At 57.1% G+C, this 12657-nt stretch overlaps 1 protein-coding gene across 4 annotated transcripts in view; it reads right to left on the reverse strand.

Moving 5' to 3' along the window:
• CHD5 (chromodomain helicase DNA binding protein 5) overlaps nt 1-12657 on the reverse strand; it is a 71450-nt gene that overhangs the window by 30830 nt on the left and 27963 nt on the right. For 3 of the 4 annotated variants that reach the window (XM_032758723.2, XM_058444624.1, XM_032758722.2), the window contains exons 6-15: nt 11642-11766; nt 10273-10396; nt 8806-8972; nt 8414-8635; nt 6247-6453; nt 5795-6006; nt 3608-3739; nt 3407-3515; nt 1980-2171; nt 1694-1894 (exon numbers count right to left, since the gene is read on the reverse strand). In XM_032758723.2, the coding sequence (XP_032614614.1) occupies nt 1694-1894; nt 1980-2171; nt 3407-3515; nt 3608-3739; nt 5795-6006; nt 6247-6453; nt 8414-8635; nt 8806-8972; nt 10273-10396; nt 11642-11766 (1691 nt within the window). The remainder of the gene's footprint in view (nt 1-1693; nt 1895-1979; nt 2172-3406; nt 3516-3607; nt 3740-5794; nt 6007-6246; nt 6454-8413; nt 8636-8805; nt 8973-10272; nt 10397-11641; nt 11767-12657) is intronic. The other variant, XM_032758724.2, reaches the window with a different exon arrangement.

A 12657-nucleotide genomic window follows, 5' to 3' on the forward strand; every position in this document is an offset into this window, starting at 1 on the left:
GCCTGAGTGACAGAGCGAGTCTCCGTCTCAAAAAAAAAAAACGAAAGAAAAAGAAATGCAGAGACTGCGCTTTAACAAGACCTCGTAGGGTTCACGGCACCATGAGACCTCATGCTTATAAACTCACTTGACTCTGTCGGGTGTGTCTGTTAACTCCATTTTGCTGAGAAAACACTGAGACCCAGAGAGGCCACGTGACTTGCCAGAAGTCACCCAGCTGGTGCACTGCATTGAATAATGTCCCCCCAACATTCATGTCCACCCAGAAGCTCTTTTGGAAATAGGGTCTTTGCAGATATAATTAGTTGTCCAGGCATGGTGGCTCAATGCCTATAATCCCCATGCTTTGGGAAGCTGAGGCAGGAGGATCGCTTGAGTCAGAAGTACGAGACCAGCCTGAGCAACATACGGAGACTCCATCTCTACAAAAAATTAAAAACTTAGCTGGGTGTGGTGGTGTGTACCTGTAGTCCTAGCTCCTGGGAGGTCAAGGCTGCAGTGAGCTATGATCACATCACTGCACTCCAGCCCGGGTGACAGAGTGAGACCCTGTCTCAAAATAATAATAATAATAGGCTGAGCATGGTGGCTCACACCTGGAATCCTAACACTTTGGGAGGCCAAGGCAGGCAGATCGCCTGAACTTAGCAGTTCAAGACCAGCCTGGGCAACATGGTAAAACCCCGTCTCTACCAAAATACAAAAAATTCGCTGGGCACTGCGGCATGTGCCTGTAATCCCGGCGACTCTGGAGGCTGAGGCATGGGAATTGCTTGAACCAGGAAGCAGAGGTTACAGTAAGCTGAGATCGTGCCATACTGCACTCCAGCCTGGGCGACAGAGTGAGACTCCGTCTCAAAAAAAGAATAAAAACAATAATAATAATAATAATTAGTTGGGGCCAGGCATAGTGGCTTACTCCTGTAATCCCAGCACTTTGGGAGGCTGAGAAGAGCAGATCACTTGAGGTCAGGAGCTCAAGACCAGCCTGGCCAACATGGTGAATGAAACCCGTCTCTACCAAAAAATACAAAATTAGCCGGCCAAGATGGCGCACTCCTGGAGTCCCAGCTACTCATGAGGCTGAGGTGGGGGAACCACTTGAACCCAGGAGGGGGAGGTTGCAGTGAGTCGAGATCGCCCCACTGCACTCCAGCCTGGGCAATACAGTGTCTCAAAAAAATAAATAAATAAATAAAATAAGTAGCTAAGACGAGAGCATATTGGATTAGGGTGGGCCCTACATCCAGTATGAATGATGTCTTTATAGGATGAGAAACAGACACAAAGGGGAAAACCCCATGTGCTAACAGAGGCAGAAACTGACGCGACAGCTGTAGGCCAGTGAACCCCTGCCACCACCAGGAGGCTGGAAGGAGGAAGGAAGGGTTCTCCCCTAGAGCGTTCAGAGGCACATGGCCCTGCCCTCACCTTGATTTCCAACCTCCAGCCTCCAGAACTGTGACCGAATACATTTCTGCTGTTTGAAGCCACCCCATTTGTGACACTTTGTTACAGGAGCCCCAGAAAACTGATATGGCTGTAACTCAGCCTCTAGGACAAGCCCTTCAGAGCCTGCCGGCCTCGGTAGCCCTCCCAGGCTGAGGGACCCCAAAGGAGTGCAGGGCACCCGTGGTCCCTGAACTAGACCGGGGGCCTTCCTACCGTCCTTCCAAGGATAGCGAGCCCTCACCTTCATACGGAACACCTTCTTCCCACTCCGAATGGCGTTGTCCTCAAAGGAAAACTCGTTCTCCCGAATCACCGAGCGGCTCTCCTTGTCCCCCGTGTAGGTGACCACGTAGAAGTCGGGCGCCCACATCTCAAACTCGCGTTCCCAGTTGATGATGGTGGAGAGGGGTGCGCTAACCAGGTAGGGCCCTTTGGAGTGGCCCTGGAGAGAGAGGCCAATGCCGTGAGACCACCTGCCCTTGGCCAGGACCAGCCACCCCTCCTGGCCGCCTGCCCCCCCTGCCCACCTCCTTGTAGAGGGAGTAAAGGAACACGATGGTCTGCACCGTCTTGCCCAGACCCATCTCATCGGCCAGGATGGTGTCAGTGCCCTGGGCCCAAGAGAAGCGCAGCCAGTTGAGGCCCTCCAGCTGGTACGGGTGCAGTGTGCCGCCTGTGGAGTCGATGTACCACGGCTGCTTGTCGAACTTGACCGTGGGCTGCAGGGGAGGCAGCGGTTCAGACACGCCCCAGATCCTGGGCCACCAGAGTCCACGCTACAGGCCTTTGCGCATGCAATTCCTTCTGCCTGGAACACTCTTCCCACTCCTGTCTGTCTTCCTAACTCTTCTCCAGTTCTTGGATGGAACACCTCTTCCTCTAGGAAGCCCTCCCTGACTCCTAGCCTGGCTGAAGTGCTCCCACAGTGTCCTCCCTTGGCGGCCCTGTACTTCTCCTATCAGGGAAATTTCCCGACTGTTGAATTCTCTGACTTTGAGCCCAGGTTGTCATCACCACCTTGGTCCTGTTCACTGCCTCCTCTTGAGCACCATACAGTGCCTGGGACATGTGGTCACTTATTCACCATTTTTTGGATGAACAACAAAACGAACATCTATTTGGGGCATTTGCAATGCCCCCAATAACTGGCTCCTCCACTTGATCCAGACATTTACTTTTTTTTTTTTTTTTTTTTTTTGAGACAGAGTCTCTGTTGCCCAGGCTGGAGTGCAGTGGCACGATCATGGCTCACTGCAGCCTCAATTTCCTGGGCTCAAGGGATTCTCCTACCTCAGCCTCCCCAGTAGCTGGGACCACAGGCACACCACCATGCCTGGCTAATTTTTTAATTTTTTGTAGAGGTGGGATCTCACTATGTTGCCTCAAACTTCTGGGTTCAAGCAGTCCTCCCACCCCAGCCTCCCACAGTGCTGGGATTACAGGCATGAGTCACCACGCCAGGCCCATTTGCCTCTTGATCCTGCTCAAGGTCACTGGCCCCATGCAGTCCTCCCAATGGACCAGGCCCATCTACCTTTCCCCAGCATCTGACAGGCGCCTGACAGTCCCAGGCCGGGGCCTCCGTGTTCTGTGGATACCCACCAAGGGCCCCTAGAAGACAGTGTGTCTTCTGAAACAGCTACCCAGGGCTCACTGGCCCTCATCTCCTCAGGGCCAACCCAGGGCCAGGCGCTAGTGGACACCCAGAGAGCTCTGCTGAGTGAGTCGTCCTGGGTCTCCTCCCAGGTGAGAGAGGTGTGTAAGTAGCATGTCAGCTGCGGTGCTATGAGGGGCCTTCCAGCTGTCCTAGCCTACATGGGCATGACACTGTCTGCATAAGCCATGAGGGCCCAAGGAAACGTCCTTTTGAGAACACGCACCCCCTGCACATTCAAGTCTGAGGTGGGCAGGCCCTGGCAACCCTGCCCACTGCTGCCCCACCCTCCCCACTCACGTCCACAATGGGCGTGTCCGGCGGCTTCTCCTGCTTGTCATCCCTCAGCTTCTTGCCCTTCTTGAGCAGCCTCTTGGGCAGCCTGGTGTCTTCTCCCAGCATCAGCTCCCTGGGAAAAGGCATTGGAGGCAGGTGAGCAAGGCTCAGCCCAGGAGCAGGTCCCGGCAGCATGTGCCTAGCAGCTGGATCCCTGCGACCCACCTGTGGCCCCAGTAGGCCTGCTTGAGGTTGTCGTAGTAGGGGATGTCGATGTCATCGATCTCCCACGTGCACTGGTCGTAGGGCAGGTCTTTCCACTTGATCAGGTAGTGCACATCCCCCTTTTTGTCAAAGCTGCAACACAGTGAACAGATGTGGGTTGCTCAGAGCAGTGGCCATAGCACGGGTTTGATGAAGGGCACCTCCCAAGATGCAGAGCCACTCACACCCAGGGTCCCCTCGGATGCTGGGCCCAGCCAGGAGGAGGAGACGAGGGTAGAAGCTCCAGGGAGGTGCAGCGGCTTGCCTGGGGCCACACAGCGAATGAGAGGGGAATGTGGCAGAGCTGGAGAGGGACACGGAGGCCAGTTAACAGAGGAGCAATGAGCCAGCCTCCCGCATCCTTTGCAGCCTCTGTGGCAGGGATGAATCCCATTTGTCACGGGGTCTGGATTTTCACAGGAGTTCTGGATTTCTACATTGGAAAGTTCTCTTTCCTGCCAATGGACTCAGTTTTCTAACTTAAAATACGCGAAGGACTCGTGCAGTGCCCATGTAGGGTGAGGAGTCGTCTCTGCAAAGTAGATAAGGACGCAATTCCTGCATGTGAGGTGGTCTCTTCTGGGGACACAAGGACCCAGTGACCAAGCCCAGCAGCACACAGCTTGATTCTGGCCACTGGGAGGGTCCTCAGGGACTCCCACCCACCCAGGCTAAGGCAACCAGGCCAGAGGAGTGCTGGAGGGCCAGGCTGGGGCATGGCTACCCCACACAGCAGTGCCGAGGAGGCACACAGACCCGGTGAGCAGTGGCTGCTGCGGGCCTGGGGGCCATTAAGAGAAAGACCGATCCCCAGTTACCACGGAAACCGATGTTTGTTTGTTTTCCAATACATAATTGTTTTGCAGATTGGGGGAACAAATCTGGGGGAGATTCACCTGTCCCACTTTGGGGCAGAGAGAAAAACTACCATGTATATTTTTAGCATGCAATTTAGTAAAGGTAGAAAACCGTGGGCCAATTCATTGCCGGGCTCAGGTTCCCACAGGAACTGACCCTTGAAGGTCATTCTCAGGGAGGCCTAGAGAGGAAAAGGGGGGTGTCCCATAGTTGAAGGGGGCAGCTTTTTCAAATTCCGTGCCCCTTCTACTGAAGACCACCCACGGCCAGTCTCTGGCAAGCTCCTGTCACCCGTGCAGCAGCCTGTTCCCTAAAAGGGCCTCAAAGCTCAGCAGTTGGGAACCAGGATTGAAATCTGAACATCTGGCTCAGGCTCTTAACCTCTGCTCTACCCAACAGCTTCCTGAAGCCAGAAGCACTGAGTGTCAGAGGCCACCGATCCTAAGCCCCTCAAAAACAGAGGCCACGGGGTAGCTGGGATGGGGAGCACAAGCTCCAAGCTGCCACCAGGCAGCAGGTATTCTGGGCCCCACCCCAAGGGCCATCTGTCAGCCACCACCAGTTCTCAAGCACCTCAACTCAAGAATCAGCAGGCATTCCCACCACCCACCAAATCAAAACCAAAGCCCACGGGCCTCCTGCCTCCGGCTCTTTGTCCCAGCCTCCTGCAGCCTCTGATTGCTAAGGCATCCCAGGGAACTGCCAGACTGCTCCAGAAAGAGCTGCTGCTGGGGCACTGGGTGGTGCAACCGTAGCTAAGAAAGCAGGTCCTGCAGTCAGAAAGCATGGGGTTCAAATCCCAGCTCCACCCCGTGGCTGTGTGATTCTGGCAACTTAACCTTGCTGTGCCTATTCTCACATCAGTAAAACAGAGGTTAAAGGAAGATGCCTCCCTCCCGGGGTAGGCAGTGCTCAGTACAGCCAGCTGCTGTTACAAACGCGAGGGAAATGTAGACGTACTCCCACACCTCAGGCCTCCCGCGTCCTCAGAACCCTCTTGCTGGTATCAAGCACTAACCCAGCACGAGGGTCTCGACGCCCCAGGGGCGTGAACACATGTGCATGAGTGTGCCGGCATGCATGGGACGGCCCTTCCAGCACGTCAGGCAGATCTCCAGCACTGGGCGCCCTGGGCCCTTCCTTGTGCCCCTGCTGTGCCCACATGTGGTTCTGCACGGCAGCCCCAAAGCAAGGGCCCTCGCGCCCTGCGCTGCACCCATTTTACAGGGCAAAGAAGCTGACGCGGCCCGGCCCCAGCGATGGGCAGGGTGGCTGCCTGCAGGCACACACCTATGGTTCAGGATTCGGTGAATCATCATCCACTCTGGTTTGATGCCATAGCGGTAGAAGCGCTCCTCCATCTTGGCATAGAGGGGGTCCTTGTTCTTCCTCTTCTCGCTCTTGCCGTCTTCATCCCCAGAGCCGTAGTCAAAGGGGGGCGGCTCGTCCATGTCGTTCTTTCTTTGGTAGTTGCGATACATCACCGTGTGGTACAGCTCCAGCTGCTCACGGAGGGGCACGAGTCACAGAAGGGAGATGGGCCATGGCCCTCTGCGTCTCCCTACCCAGCTCCTCTAGCCCCAGCCCAGGTCCCAGGCAAGACAATCCTCCCACTCAGCACCACCCCAACTCCCAACAGCTCCCCTCAGTCAGAGGCGCTTCAGCCCCTTCCCGCCAGCCCAGGAAGGTCCAGGGCTCACCAGGTCCCGGGCCTTAGCACAGCCACCCTGCCAGGCACTTACCTGTAGCTCCTTCACCCAGGAGCAGTGCCAGTAGGACAGCCCTGCCCACTTGACAAAGAACTCTCTCTCGGGGATGCCCTCTAGGGGCTTGGGTGGAGGGAGGCTGGGCTCCACGTCAGGCCCCGGCAGCCCCACCATGAAGGGGGCAGGGGGCTCCGTCCACCTCCAGTGTAGAATTCGCTGGACTTTGCCCTTCAGTGGGGGGCACTGTGGACACAGAAGGGTCCCCAAGGTGGGGCTCAGCTGCAGGGCCCCACCCTGAGGCTCCCATGACAGCAGGCTGCCATGCAGGCTCCCTCCCATCAGTGCCACTGTCCCCAAGTCAGAACAGTACCACAGTTACGCCATGACATCCACCCTGTCCCCAGGAGCCGCATGGGTCATGCACACAGGAGATGGGCAGTGGGGGTCTGTGAGACCACGTGGCCCTTTCACTCAATGGTGAACTTATCGGCACCCAGAATATCTGATCCAGCGTAGGTGAGACTGCCACGTGCATAGGACAGAGGGGGAAACTGAGGCCCACTCGGCAAGGGACAGCAGAGCAGGGAGCAGAACATGAGATTCTGGACTTCCCCTACCTTAGGTCTTCCCATTGCCCCCTGAAAAGAGGTCACATCATTGTGTGACCCCCAAGCACTCAGGGAGCATGAGCCCCGTGCTGGAGCCCAGGGACACGGCAGCCCCATCCACCATCCCTCACCCGGGGCAGGGCTGCACCCAGGCACCGTGCATCTGGGCCGGGACAATGAGGCCCCATCTCTGGCAGCCCACAGACACACTGCAGGGGCTCTGACAGATGCTAGGGTGACAGTGAGCTGCTGGCTGGCAAAGGCGAGAAATGCAACAGCCACAAACCACACCACCTGGGCCCTGAGATGGGCGGGAGCAGCCTTGGCCCTCCAAGGAGGCGGTGCTGAGTCTGACTGGACAGGGTCAGGGGTGACTGATTCAGGGAGACAGCTCTGTTGGGGATAGCAGGTCCCAGCTCTGCTACTACCTGTCCTCGGAAACTCATCCAAGCCTCCAGAGCCTGCTTTCCCATCTGTAAAATGGCCCACCCCTTTCTCCACCTACCAGATTTGTGGTGCCACATCACACCTGAAGGCATTCTGGAGGTGCAAGGTACACAGCCTGCCTTTGGCCTTGGTGACAGCAAAGGCCAACAGGCATAGGAGGAGGAGGAGGACATGGGAGGCAGGAAAGTCTCCTCCACTGGCTCTTGGGGGAATGGAAGAGGGTACCCTTCCTACCCAGGCCATGGACCCTCCTACCCCCATCCCAATCCCTCAGGGAAGAAGCTGAGAGGAACACCACTCCTGCCCCCCTCCCATCCCCAGGGCCTTCCATCAATCCTAGGAAAGCACAGAAGCCTGCACCCCTCAAAACGGTCCTCCCCTGGCCCCTACACAGACACAGACAAGTACGCGCACGGATGCACGCACACACATACACACACACAATGCACACAGGACGGCCCAGGGCTAAAGGCGGCACAGCCCAGGACCTGAGGGGTGGGGGATCTGGCACCACCGGGGGCAGGGCAGACAGCTCAGGGCAAGGGGCCTTCCGATGTCTACTGTGATTGGGGAGTGACGGATGGGGGCGTGCCCCTCTTCCTGTAGAAACTGAGGCTCCGACTCTAGAAGCCTCCTGCCCTCTCCCTATCCCCAGCCTTGGAACAGGAGCCAGGTCTGGGGTGGCCCCAGGAACCTGAATCTGAGTGGACAGTTCTGCCCTTGTGTGGCCTTAGGCAGGTCACTCTGCTTCCCTGAGCCTCAGTTTTCTCATCTAAAAAGGGAGTAACATGCCTGGCGCCAGAATACTCAGTAATGTTAAAAGACACTATGATGGATGTGGAGCCCTTGCAGAGCACGTGGTCACTGAACAATGGTCGCGGTGTTGGCATGATCACCACACCTGTCTGCCTTTCCCTAACACTCATGCCTCCCGTCTCTAGGGCAGTCAGACGCGGAGAAGGGCGCGGGGAAGCTAGGGTGGGCGGGGCCTCGAGCAGCGCGGGCGAAGCTTTGCGGGATCGGCTACTGAGGCGGGGCCGGAGCCGGCAGGGGCGGGGCCTTTTGAGGAGGGCAGGCCTTCCCCTGGGGGCGGGTCCTGTTCCTGGGGTGGGGCGGGGCGTCCGGCGCGGGGCGGGCGGAACACTCACAGTACAGCGCGGGCAGAGCCATTCACCGTTTGGGATCTCGGGCAGCGGTGGGTTGAGGCAATGCAGGTGGTAGGAGGAGGGGCAGGCGTCGCAGCAGAGCAGCTCGCCCCCGTCCTTGCACACGCGGCAGAACTCCATGTGGTCGTCCTCCTCCTCCTCGCAGCCGCCCTCCTCCTCTTCGTCGTCGTCGTCCTTGGGCTCCCACTGGATCCCCTCCTTCTCCTGGGGGAGGAGGCCAGGTGGAGGCACCCTGGGGGGGGTCCCCCCTCCACCAGGCCCGACTCCCTCCCTCCCCCACAGCATCTCCCCGCATTCTGCCCCCAGATGAGGGCACAGGGGTGGGAGAGCCAGGAGTGGCCCCGCCCCCAGTCCGGGGCTCTGCCAAGGCTTACACAGTGGGGGCAGCTCCACTTGCCCTCGGGAGCCTTCTCCAGCTCTGGGTCCAGGCACACGAGATGGTAGGCCCTCGGGCAGGTGTCGCACAGAATGATCTCCCCACCCTGCTGGCACACCTCACAGTAATCCTGGTGGTCTGTCTCATAGCCGTCACCATCATCAACTAGGGTAGGGGAGAGGCAGTCATGGAAGGCCTCATCGGCACTCCCAGCACACAACCAACTGCATCGCCCCAGGCCAGACAGGCACAGAGTAGATGCCTAATAGATGGTGGATGGAAAGGTGGGTGGGTGAATAGACTGATGGTTGAGGTGGTAAAAGGGTGAGGAGATAGAAGATGGATAAAAGGAAAGAAGGAAGGAAGGGTAGGAGAGTGGGTGGATGGGTAGAAAGATGAATGGATAAATGATGGATGGATGGACAAATAGATGGATAGATGGATGGACAAATGGATGGATGGATGGATAGGTGGATGATGAATGGACAGATGGATGGGTGGACTGATGGATGAACAAATGGATGGATGGATGGACAAATGGATGGATGGATAGGTGGATGGAAGGATGGATGGATGATGAAGGACAAAGGAGGATGGATGGGATGAAAAAGGATGGATGGATGGAAAAGGATGGATGGATGAAGGATGATGAAGGAAAAAGGATGGATGGATGATGAACAAAAAGGATGGATGGGTGATTAAGGACAAAGGATGGATGGATGAAAAAGGATGGATAAGGATGGACAAAGGATAGAAATGGATGGATGGACAAAAGGTGGATGGATGATGGATGGATGGATGGGCAAAAGATGGATGATGGATGGACAAAGGATGGATGGATGGATGGATGGATGGACAAAGGATGGATGGATGATGGGATGGATGGATGGATGGATGGATGGATGGATGGATGGATGGACAAAAGGACGGATGAATGGATGGATGGATGGATGGTGGATGGATAGCTGACGGATGGATGGATGGACAAATGGATGGATGATGGATGATGGATGAATGGCTGGATGGATGAAGGATGGATGGATAAAAAGAAGGGACTGAAGGAAGGAGGGAGAAGGAGGGATGGGAAGGAAGGTGAGGGGACAGATGGGTGTTAAGTGGGTGGGGCATGACTGAATGGAGGATGGCGATGAGACGAAGCACTTCCCTCTCCAGTCACCACACTGCTAATGCAAATGCCCTGGGGTAGCTCCCACCATAGGTTCCTTGTTCTTTCCTCACTGGGACAGGATGCCCCTCCCCAGACAGTAGAGACCAGGGCCATGTGGGAAACACAGGGGACCCACCTGGCTGACACATGAGGATGCCCTCCCCCTGCTTCCCATGGGGAGGTTCCATGCCCCACACATCCACCCGGCAGGCCGAGAACCCTCCAAATGGGGAGTCCTACTCGTGCCCCGTTACATCCACCCAGCAGGCCAAGAACCCTCTGGAAGGGGAGTCATACTCCTCTTCTTCTTGCGCCTCCTCTTGCTCTTCTTGCCCAGGGCTGCAGAGCACTCGGAGCGCACGGAGGCACTGTGGATGCTGGCGCTGTCGAAGTCCGACTCCTCCCTCTCATCTTCTTCACTCTGCAGGGGAAGACAGGGTCCTGTGATCCCAGGGCCTCACCCAGAAGGCTTCACTGGCCCGGGCAGTGTGGGGTGGGACAAAGCACAGAAGAGGGTCTGGGGACACAGTGCTCTCTGTGATTCACCTCAGCCCCCCACACAGCTGAAAACCTCACATTACAGCCTACCTGTCCAGCCCGATATCCCACCACCCACCCAGAGCCCTGCTCTCACTTCCCACAATTTCCACCTCTCAACAGCTCCCCAGGCCCTGCCCCCTATCCTGCCAAACTCCTAAACATCCTTCAAGGGGCAGCCCTAGGGACACCTCCTCCAAGGAGTCTTCCCAGATCTCTCCTTTACTGGACCTATTGTGGCTGCCTGTGTGCCAGGTCTGGCCTGTCCTGTCTGACTGGTACATCACGGGCTCTCCACCAGAGAACATGCCTGCCAGGTGACAAGTGCTACAGGACCACGGCCCGCTATGGCCGAGCAGAGGGCCTGGTACACAGTAGGTGCTCAACAAATATCTGCGAAGCTGAACTGGACCATCAGCTCCAGGGCGGGCCACACCTTCTCTCTATGCTCCCCTCCAGACCTAACACTGGCTCCTGCCATGGTGCAGGGAAAGAGCTTCCAACTCCACCCCACTGCAGGACTGGGGTGAGGTGAGGGAGGCAGCTACCTATGGGGGTGAGGAGGGCGAATGCCCCTCACACTCACAGAGAAAGGGGGGCCCCAAGGCTGAGTAAGACCTGGACTTAGCGTGGAGCCTGGGCCCAGAGCTGGCTCTGAGGACAGGAGGAGGTAATAGGGGCTCCAGCCAGCCTGATCCTGCCCACATACCACTTCTCTAGAGTCCAGCCCCCACCCCACTACTCCCCCCGAGAGCAGACCTGGGTGCTGGGCGGCCAGGCCCCACCAGGACAGATTCCTCCACCTGCTGCCCAAATGGAGTTGCACCTGTGGACAGCAGGAGCCAGGACTGAGCTCCCACTCAGGAGGGTGAGCCAGGGGAGCACTCCCTGCCCAGAGTCCAAGCTAGAAGGGCCCTTGGAAGGATTCAATCTAAACTCTTCATCACACAAATGGAGAAACTGAGGCCCAGCACACCTGCATGTAGGATGGAAGGAGAATAGGGGAGGGGTGCGACCTGCCCCAGCTAGTTTGTAATGAACTGAAGGCCCTCGCCTGGCCCCTGCACGCTCATGTGCAGACACACATGCATGCAAACGCACACACACGTGCACACACACACACACTCACCGAGGAGCCTTTCTTCCTCTTATTGCTGATCCCTCCGAAGCGGAACTTGAGCCCGGCCATCTTTTTCCCTTTGCCCTTTTTCTTCCCATCTTTGGAGCCTTTGATCTTCTTCCTCACTCCAGGCCCTGAAAAACAGCAGTGATGATAGCCAACCACTGCCACCACTGATGGCCTGCTTCCTGCCATCATCTCACTGAGCTCTTGGTTACCCAATAAGGAAAGGGTCATTTCTACCATCACCCCTTTTCAGATGAGATGCCTAAGGCTTGGAGAGGTAAACCCCTTGCTTAAAATCACACAGCAAGTGAGGCAAAAATCAGACGACGGTTCTGACCGGAGGCTGCCCTGACCGCCTTGCTGCCCCTTGTCCACGACCCACAGAAATGTGGCCCTTGTGGAAGGAGCCCCTATACTGCCTCCAACCACTGAAAGGAGGCACTAGCCATCTCCCACAGCCAGCAGGGCCACTGAAGGCACAGCCGCCCACCTGTGGTCCATGCCTGAGCCCCCAAAGGATGTCCTGGGGCCAAAAGGCCTTTTCCCACCTGCCAGCCAGGCAATGCTGGTCCCACCCAAGACTGCCCCACCTCTGCCAGTCAACTCCAGCAAGGGCCAGCAGGGTTGAGGCTGTTTTTATGGAGCTGGCCACAGGGCAATTAGCTACCTGGGGAGTAATGACCCAGGAAGGAAGGGGGGCCTGGAGGCAGGGATGCATACCCCACAGAGACAGCCTCTCCCCAGGCCCTCCTCTGGCCACACCACACACACGGACATGGAGCTAGGAGCCCAGCTGTACCCGCCATGGCGCCGCGGAAAATCTATTTCAATTTTCCAAGCTCTGAATAAGCAGCTCATGGAATCGATAGCTCAGCAGCTGGAGCCCGAGAGGAAACAAGAAAATAAGGCAGGTTGGGCAGACAGGGGCGGGCCAGGAGCCTCTCCAGAGATCCTGATGGCCCAGACAGATGGAGCAGGACAGGGAACAGACTGACCCTTGTCACTTCACCCACCAGGCT

This window comes from Hylobates moloch, unplaced genomic scaffold (genome assembly GCF_009828535.3).
Source record: "Hylobates moloch isolate HMO894 unplaced genomic scaffold, HMol_V3 SCAFFOLD_9, whole genome shotgun sequence".
Taxonomy (NCBI): domain Eukaryota; kingdom Metazoa; phylum Chordata; class Mammalia; order Primates; family Hylobatidae; genus Hylobates; species Hylobates moloch.